Below are 10,277 nucleotides of genomic sequence, written 5' to 3' on the forward strand. Positions count from 1 at the left end.
AATAAAATAGTTATAACCACCACTGTCACACTAAAGGAGTTTCCCTCCGCCGCACGGATACCGTGTTATTTTGGGCCTTTTTTTTTTTTATGACTAGCTCACAGTATTAGCATTTCTTCCGACACCCACTGGGATGCTGAGCAGTTGTGTTCGCTGCTTGTACGTTACCAACATAATGATGATTTACTGTACAGTGCCCTGTGGAAGTGGGTCATGTTTGGTTACCTTAGCAGCAGGTTTTCAGGGATTTTTTTTTTAACCGAGCTTAAAACACACGCGGAGGCGCACTTATACACGTGACAACATAATATACAACACTTGAGTGCGAGTCAGTGCAACATGTGTGGTACATTTTACTTGGACGTGTTTCTAAAATGACAGTGTGCCTGAGTGATCTGGGTTTCATTTTCTGTAACATATTTACATATTATTTTTTTTGCATCCGATGAAGAACATCTCGTACTATTTTCAGATGTAAAATTCCAAATGATGACGAACCCTCTATAATTTCCACCAGTTTAACCAACACTGAAAAATAAGAATTTGTTACAGCCTTTCAGACGTCACTTCGTATGCATGTGTGAGAGTTTCCACCGACCTTTAATGGGCTGCTTGACTTCTCCGTTCTCCCTCTTGATCTCGTTCATCACTTTGTGCTTCTTCTTCTCCCTCTCCCGTTCTTTGACCTTCTTCTTCTCCCTCTCCTCCCGCTCTCTCTCCTTCGCCTTGTCCTTGGTGGAGTGCTCTGTGGAAACGCGGAGGAAGGTTTCAGGTCTCACCGGTGGTAGCACATTAGCATAGGAGCTCAGATTTACTCACAAACACACACGTGGTTCATTTAGGTTGGTTTCTCTTTGCCCTTAACGCTGCTCGTGCCAAACGCTCCACCCTCATTTTTAACGTCTTCCCCTCTACATAATGTTGTTCTCCTGCTTCAGAAGAAAAGTCATCACTCCACTAAGCCTCTACTCGTATCTCTATCTACGTTTCTATCTCTGTAAAGACCTTCTGTTCCCCTTTAAGTCACTCTGCAACTTTACTCACAACTTTAAAGCCACCTCTCATCAGATCACACCTCACGTTCTTCCCCTAAACTCATCCCTCTCCAATGTTCTGCCTCAACTCTTCGTTATGCCCCGGTCTTAAAAACGGGCCCAAAATCCTCCTTAGCTTTCAATTTTATTTCCTCCCGTCCCCCGTCAGACGGAGGAAATACGAGTGCACTCTTAACTCAACACTCATTGCAAATCTCTGAGGATCACGAGAGCATAGTTTAAAAACGTACACATCACGCCGCCGTAGACCTCTTCAGGCGTGCGAGTGTTTTCTGTGCGCGCACAGTGACACATTTATTCTGTAGATCAACATCTCTCCCCTGAAGCGGCGCTAAGAAACCCCCACTTTTCTCAAAATAACTTTTATATTATCAAATCTTTTGCTCCTTTGAGTTCCTTTCATTTCCCCGCAAAGAAAAAAAAAACAAAAAAAAAAAACATTTACTTCTTTACAGATTCTTTCTTTCTTTCTCTTTCCAAAGAACTTCTTGCTTTGAACTCGGTCAGATCTGTCTATTAAAAAGGAAGCTGTGTTTTCAGACTGTTTGCTCTCCTGTGGACGTGGTGAGTGAGAACGCGAACGCAGAGTGGCTGGACTCCCCGTTTGCAGGATCAAAGGAGAAAGAGCTTTGAAAGTAAAAGGGGCTTAAAGTAGTAGAATTAGAAGCGCAGCAATACACTTTAGCAACAGTACTATATAAAGAAATACCCTAGCATATTTAATTTTAATGGATTTAATGATTTACTAACTTGACTTGAAAGGAGTCTTGCCCCTTGTGAACTGGTCAGTGTGAAAAAATGCCAATAACGTTAATAAACCATTTCAAGAAGTTTAAATATGAAATAAATGCTGCTGATAAGTGGACACTGTAAAGCTGCCTAAAAGAAAAGAAAATCTGCACGTTTTCAAAACATTAATTCAGCTCCACAGGAAGCAGCCTAGAAAAGAGGGCTCACTCTGATCTACTGCCAGATTTATTAAAAAAATAAAAACACGTCAGAGCTGTAACATTCATAAAACTTATATTTAGAGGCTATAAATTAGCCCAGGTGGCTGACCTGGCCTTAAATACACTGGGAAACGTGCAGACTCTGAGAGAAAAGGCTTTTAGTTGAAATAAAGAGAAATTCTCCTTTGGGTTTTCATGAGCACCACAGGAATAAAAACTGGATTAATATGTGAAAGACAGTCACAAGGTTTAGCGGCGATAAGTGGTGGTGAGTTAAATATAAAACGACAAAAGAGCACAAAACTAAAGCTTGAAATGAATTAATTACATCAGGGTAAGAGAAACTTTTCATCTGTTTTTTTCGCTCATTTTTGTGTCTGACTTTGCGTCCGCCAGTTTTGAAGGGAAACACAGCAGGTGTTTTTCCACTGATGATCACAAGAGAGATAACACTTTGAAAGACAGAAGGCCAGGGGCAAAAAAAAAAAAAAAACTTCAACAACTATTCGCGGCTTTTTAAACTTTTTTTTAGAGCTGGGGATGGGAATCAAAAATTCATTGTGTCGGCCTCATTTGGATGTTCATACGCGCGCTTGCCAGTACATTAGGTACACTAGTAAAAACTAAAGCAGTCTAATAATAATAGCGCTGCACTGAATCTTCATGACGGCTATAATAATGCTCAGTTTAGGTTGAAACGGCGTGAGAGAGGTGGTAATTCAACTATTATGTAGTTTGTGGTTCTGTAGCTAAGCCAACTGATTAAAATGAGGTTGTATAGAAACACACGTCGGTGAAACACAACATAATCCAATAGCATTACACACCACAGCCTTAAAAACACATCAGCAGCGGAAACAAATGTTGGTCACCATAACCCAGTTTTCACTAGTGCGCCTTATAAACCAGACAGTGTTTTTAATGGTTAACCCGGCAACCTATATAAATACATATGCTCAGAATACAACCCCTCGACTTTCAATTTAAAACGGTTTGCATGAGTGTAGTAAGCTTATCCATCTCAATGTCAACCATGAAAAGGTTAAAAAAGTCTTAAGCTTTCATATAATTTACATAACGTCTATCGCACATCGATTTCTTTGCTCTCTGTATCTGATTTCAACACACAGACGGACTGTTTCTTTTAATCTCTTGTCGTCTTTCCCTGGGATTTTCTTGCGCGGATAATTAAATGGAATCATGCAAATGTTTTTTTTTGTTTTTTTTTTTTTTGTGGGAGAATCTGGCAGCTTCAAAGATTAGACGTGGGGAGCTCACCACTGAGAGCATCACAGTCTGAGGAGCAGCTTCATGTGAACAAAATGTTGGACGCTAACAAGCACACCATTCCAGCAGTAAACTGGCTCGCTGTGGCGCGCAGCGGATAAAAGAGAAAAGACCCGGGGCCTCGTGTGTGTGTGCGGATTTAAAGACGTTTGGGGTGAAAACGACTAAATGCAAAACATGCTGTCATAGGGCGTTTTGTCACGTTTTACTGCCGGAATCTCAGCATATAAAACCGAAGCTGTTAGCAACGTGTGAATCTCATCGTCCGATCTACTCGATCCTTAACAAAACAAACTCAAACAAACCCTCTCCAGCCTTTGCCAGCCTGTTGAGCTGGTGCTGCAAATGAAGTGTTTACTATGTGTCATTTTTGGGGAGAGAAGCCGTAACTTAATTGGGTGTTGATGGCACTTAAGATTCATTTTCTTCTCCCTGTAATCAGTCACAGATGTCCCAGGCATATTCGGGAGTTCTCATTTCCATCCACACAAATAAACCCATTACTGTGGGTCGTCAAAGCTCAGTTGCTTTAAACAAACCAAAATAACAAACCACTTGCTATATTACCCCCTTTTAAAACACAACGGGCTGTATCAGCGTTAATCAGTGTATTACAGTATGTGGCCCAGATCAAAAATAAATAAATAAATACACAGTTGACAAATTTTAAACATTTGTTTTGCTTTTCTGCGGTGTTCATTTACACGCATTTCTATTCATAGTACTTATCCGGAAATCTGCATTTGGTTATGATTAGAATAACCTGGGTTTCTATATATACACCTCCACAAATGTTCCTCGTACATAACATGGTTTTTTGTTTTGTCATATTTGTCTTCTTACACTTTCCCTGGTCTTGTTCTCTGCTCTGTGTCAGACCCAGTATCAAATATAACCAGGAGTCACTGCTCCCTGGCACTTGCCTTCAGCCACGCTCCAACAGCAACCCTCAACACTAATAATATTACTGTGATGATGTGATACTCTTTGGATCTCTGCAGGAAAATTCTTCCCCTGCAGGAAGGTCAGAGCACAAATCGGCTTCGGAGCAATACTGCTGAAGCTGAGGGGATTCAGTCCGGGGCACGAGGACTTTGTCCAGCACTGCGTTTCGAACTCATGTACATTTGTAGAGCAGCGGGGCGGGTGTTTTGCGCTCCACTTCATATACTTTCTCGTCTACACATTTGAAGCTACTCTGCTGACCATTGAGGAGCTCACTAAAGCAATTAGAGGTTCGGTACCTTATTCACGATCACCTCAGGAGCAAAATTTGTTATTATGTACGACTACATCTGAATTTTGCCAGATGAAAAAGCTGTTTTTAAAAAAATAGTAGCGTCATTTCTAATGCTACTGTATATATACATATATATATATATTTTGTACACAGCATTATATATATTATATCACTTAAATATCTTTCAGATCTTCTTTCTACGTTTCTAAGCTGCTGGAAACCATATTTCCCTTGGGATAAAGCATCTATCTATCTATCTATCTATCTATCTATCTATCTATCTATCTATAGCGATAACAGAATTAAAATTAAAGTACAAATCAAGGGGTATACTACCTTTTATTGTCATGACAGTGTGTCTAATTACCGAGTTAAAAGCATGTTCACATCCTTATCAAAGCAAACTATGTGCAGTTTCAGTGTAATGATTAACAGCAGCATGTATCGGTACTGAAGTCTCCATACAGCACTGCACGCCGCCCATTTTCTTTAGCTAAATAAAGGTGACATTCAACACAGCTTGTTTACAAGACTGTGGTCCTTGATAGTGTTTAGGGCAAAAGGCCAACGACATGTCTGGTCTCCTAATTGACTGCAGTGGATGTTCAGAGTATGTCATGACCTCTTAAACTACCCGACTGGAAAGGAGATGACATCATGCACTTCCATTTACAGTACAGGCATGTGTGAGTCATCACGCCAGTGGCTAAACAATACAAATCCTGGTTGAAATCTGGCCTTCACAACTTTGTTATAAATGTTTATGTTGAAATGGCAAAAGAAAGGAGGTAATTCAAATGCAAGATCATTTTGGAGGATGTAGTTTGTGGTGGAAACTGGATGGAATAAAACACAAAGGCTATTTAGCTTTGCTCATTGGCTAAAATGGACATGTGCCATTACAACACGATGCAATAGTACTACTAACCACAGCTTACGAAATTACTGACATCTTAGAATACACTCGTTTTCGTTAGGATTTTGAGACACTACTTTGGTGTTAAAATAATTAAACTGTAGAATCAATTTATAAGAAGAAGAATAGTTGTGATATTACTTACATAAGAACTGATTATATAGTAGCATTCATATTTTTTTAATGGATTAAACCAATTGTTTTGCTGTCACTCACTATAAAAACATCCAACAATGCCACACTAATAAATGACCGTACTGTTAAATCCAAATGCACATGCAAAGGCTTAGTAATAACAAAACGCGTTCGTGTTGGAGTGCTTGAATGAATACTATGTTTTTTCTGCATGAACAAGTGTAGATGATGCAGTACCAACACGACACGAAGCTCTGAGTCTGTTTCCCATATAGCCTGGGGTTACTGAGGGGGGCGTGGTGCGCTACCAAAACAACACTTACCCCATAATGGCGGGCGGCTGTCACAGTGTTATGACAGCAGTGTGTAGTTTAAGAAAGGAAATAAATTTATTTTATGCGGAGGTATGTAATTATATACGTATATAGAGATTTTTTTTTCTCGATTGTTAAACGAACACAATCAAATTACGCTCTGTGTTTGTGGCATCAAACGTCTCAGCTCGACTGTATTGTTGTTGTTGCCGTTCAATATATTTAGTAAACACGACGTAACTACGTAACAGTTGCACCGCAGCACGAGAGCAGCTGGTTACCATGTAACTACCAGGTCGCGCGACTATAGCCCTGGAACGCTGCTCTCGTGGAGCTCGAGGGTTCACGAGCGGGTGAACACGAGCGACGAGCGCGGGCAGCCATGGTCCGTGGAAACATCGATTAAACATCGATTAAACTGGGCTTTTCCTGCCACGAACCTCGACATAAACATTTCCTCGGGCGAACAAATGTCGATTAAAACGAGGCTCTGTTATTTTTACAGGATATCAGGCAACGTCGAGGAGCGCATTTTGAACAGTAGCTAGTCCGAAAACGGGACAAATTAGAAATGCCCCACACTCAGGGCCACATGTTCGTGTCCCGAGCGACTGAATCTACATGAGCCAAGTAGCTGTAAAAGGGCATAAACTCAACTAATAATACACAGAACTTTAAGTTTAATATTTTTAAGTGACATAAATTAAAAAACCCTTATGATGGCCTACCTTTGGGTACCAACATGACCTCTCCATTTTCTCTCTTCACTGCAGAAATGTTGTTAAATCTACCGATGTCGTTACTCCCGGAGGTCAACTGTAGTTTGTGTTTCTTTTTCTCCTCTCCGCCTCCTTTCCCCTTTTCCCTCTCTTTCTCCCGCTGCTTGTCTTTACTTGGTTTCTTGGGCTTGGAGGAAGAAGGCGCTTTGTGGAGGAAGAAATCGCTCTGTTTGAAGACTTTGTGTGTGCTTGACGGCGGCTGGGATCCACCGGGACCAGGCACCGCAGGGCTGCCGTTGTTGTGGTTCGCCTTGACCGGGCTGAAGCTCCACAAGCCCGCGCTGCTGTTGCTGCTGCTGCTGCCATAACTCTGCTGCTTCGCGGGCTGCTGGAGTTTCTCCTTGCCGCCACCGTTGCCTCCCACTCCTGCTTCCCTGCTGAGTTTCTTGGGTTTTACGCTCCGCTCCTCCACTCGGACCTTCTTGGGCGGCGGCGGCGGGTTGAAATCCCGGGAAGACTGGGAGCGGTTGTCCGGTGCTCCCTTCACCTCGGTTTTAACGGAGGCTTCCGAGGGAGCAGCAGTAGCAGCAGCAGCAGCAGCTCCGGAGAGGTGAGCAGAGCCCTGCGAGTCAGCCATCTTGAGGCTTCTCTCTCTATTTACTCTCTTCCCCAACGGCCGCCGCTGCTGCTTTTTTTTTTTTCTTTTTTTCTTTTGCGCGACGTGCAAGAAGGCAGCGAGGGTGGGCGGGGTCGAGTTTTGATTGACATGTCGCCATGGAGGGGGCGGGACTAAGGCGTGGCTGGTGAAGAGGGAAAAATAGAGGCGGGGCTTAGAAATTGTTTTTATGAACAAAGTATTTTGATATTTAAGATTAATTATGTATGGATGCAACTCATGTTATTGGTTAATAAACATTTATTAATTACTCATTATCCACTGATTAGTTATTTTTTTGTATATTCTTTCAAATTTGGTATATTGATTTGATATATTCTTGTCTAATTCCACGCTACATTATTACCTTGATTAACTGTTAATTAACTTATTTTGGTCTCCACAATTTATGGTAAAAAATATTAATATTATTATATATACAATACACTCATAAAATATGCATGTGTTTACAAGATCAATGTGATGAATCACTATAAATTAAATATTAATTTTTCACATTAGACTATTCATTTCAGCTTTAAGCGTGTGAAGCGTTTTGCTATATGTGCACTTGGACGTGTTTTAATGGTAATAGATACAAAAGAAACTCTGCTTTGTGATGTTTTTGTGAAATATTTATTCTAAAATCTAGTTTTACTACTCAATGAATTAAACCAGAGGCACTCCAGAACAACTATTGGTTTAAAGCAAGGAAACCACATATTAAGACAGCATAAATCGTATTATACATTCTACATAATGTCTAATAATGAGACGTTGTTTATGTTGAATCAAAACTTACACTGATTTTTGCAGTCCTGCGTTAACACATGTAAACACACCATTACCAGCATCGTCTACGTATTTTAATCTAGACTTATTGTGCATTTTGTGCTCCCTGCTGCTTTCTCTTTCACGTTGCAGAGCGAACATGATATGTGTCAGTCCGTCCCCGGGACCCCCAGAGACGACACACAATGGCCACAATTGATTGGCAGATCTCGTGGGGAAGTGTGAACGCGTCGATCGGGCCGCGGCACAAGCCTGCCGAAATGGAAATGTTCCCATTAAGAGAGATAAACTCGCCCTCTTTCATCCAATCTTCACAACTGGATGAGCCTCTCGCTCCCTCGCACACATCATTACACCGCGTCATGGATCCTCCGGCTCTGTTTACACTTTGATTTATTGAGATGAAAACATTTTCTTCAATCAGACTGGCGGGAGTCCTCAGCGCGGGGCCTGTCAGCGCGCGACAGCCAAGCGTGAATACTAAACGTGATTAGCAGCTGCAAGAGGCGGATTGTGAAGTTACAACTGGCCATAAACGTCCTGACAAGATTATTGCATGGTGCAAAACAAGGAACTGGAAGTCTGATGCCTCTGTGTGTGAGTGAGTGTGTATTCAAGAACAGCAGATGAGTGCGTTGTGTTGACTTTGAGCATGCGACTAATATTACCTAAAATGTAGAGCAGATTCTTCAGAAGGAAGCGCGGCCGGCTGCTAGCGCTCACACGCGCTCAACACCGACTGGCTATATTTATAAGCCATTACATAACATGCTAAACTGCTCGAGGTGACCCAGTTAAGACAGCAACCTGGCTTAATTTATATTACTCAGAGAGAGAGGGAGACATTCCTACGGCGTTACTGGGAGGAAACTGCATGGATCATCAGGTGTGAGTGAAAGAAGTGGCACCGAAGTAAGAAATAAAACCCCGGAGAGGGGGGCCGACTAGTTATGCTTTGTGTATGACCCAGATCTTGGTTCATTGAAGGTGTTTCTTTTAGGAAACGCAGAGCTTCTGTCTACGGGTTGGTTAAAAACTGTGTTAAAATTTAAACTTTAAATGTGACAACAAACTCATATCAAGCTGCCAATATCATGAGCAAACGTTCGTATTTATATAAGGACAAACAGGACGCTGAATGTGAATGTGAGCCAGGAGTATAGATTACAAAAAATAAGACCGGCCTAAACCAGCGCTCCTGTAATAGAAAAGTGGCCCTGACCATGTTAAGTAATGTGCGACGAGCGGTGGTTACATGTGAGCACCGGCAAATAATTACAGTTATGAGTGGCCTCCTGCTGTGCCTCTGTGTGTGTGTGTGTAAAGTGCATACAAAATGTGAAACCCTGTAAGACAGGTACTCGGTGTGCGTGTGTGTTTATACCACCTGCTGCCATTAATTGTCATATTAGCATGTGTGCGGCGTCTCTGCAAGTCCTCCAGGTGTGTGAGAGGATTTCCCGCTGTGACACGTCCCCCCTCCTCCTCCCCAATGTGCACAAACAAAACTCAAACTGGCAAAGTTCAAAAGTTCATTTTGAAGAAACGGGTTATAGTACATTGTGGGGAATCACTAGGTTAGCTTGATCCACACCAATCAGCCATAACATTAAAACCATCAACAATGGAAGTTGTGGTGTTCTTCCGGGAAAACCCGGGTCATTTATGTGGCAATGGCCAAGAGGTGTTTCATGCATCCTGTGTGCCATCTGTTCCCCCAACTAAGGGAAACACATAAGCAAACTGTGACGCACCATGCGCTCTGAACCTTTACGTCACAGCAATCTGACCTGCAGTAGTTTGTGTCGGCTTGGATCACACAGTCAGCTTTTGTTCCGCACACATGCTTCAGTTAGCCTCGGCCAAACCACGATCCTTTCTTGTCCTCTTTTTGGACCACTGCAGACCATGACCACCCCACAAAAGATGCAGCTCTGGAGATGCTCTGATTACAAATTGACGTCTACATGACTTGTTCTATCAAAATGCCCATTTTCTCTGCTTCTAAGACATCGACATTGAGATCAAAATGTTAACTTGCTGCCTGGTTTATCCCCATCCGATGACAAGCGCCATTATAACCAGATAATCAGTGTTATCTACGTCACCCCTGAGTGGTCATAATGTTATGGAGGATTAGTTTATATAATAAGTGAGTGCTTTCTACATTCACACACATTAAGACATGGAATAAAGAAAAAAAACGAGATGCCA

General features: G+C 41.9%; 1 protein-coding gene across 1 annotated transcript in view; it reads right to left on the reverse strand.

The window, feature by feature from the left end:
• Positions 1-7,638, reverse strand: part of LOC125000226 (lysine-specific demethylase RSBN1L-like) — a 32,033-nt gene extending 24,395 nt beyond the window's left edge. Inside the window, exons 1-2 of the mRNA XM_047575637.1 lie at positions 6,626-7,638; positions 599-745 (exon numbers count right to left, since the gene is read on the reverse strand). Coding sequence (XP_047431593.1) covers positions 599-745; positions 6,626-7,253 — 775 coding nt within the window. The 5' untranslated portion in view covers positions 7,254-7,638. The remainder of the gene's footprint in view (positions 1-598; positions 746-6,625) is intronic.
• Positions 7,639-10,277: the final 2,639 nt, after the last annotated feature.

Source organism: Mugil cephalus, chromosome 22 (assembly GCF_022458985.1).
Source record: "Mugil cephalus isolate CIBA_MC_2020 chromosome 22, CIBA_Mcephalus_1.1, whole genome shotgun sequence".
NCBI lineage: Eukaryota > Metazoa > Chordata > Actinopteri > Mugiliformes > Mugilidae > Mugil > Mugil cephalus.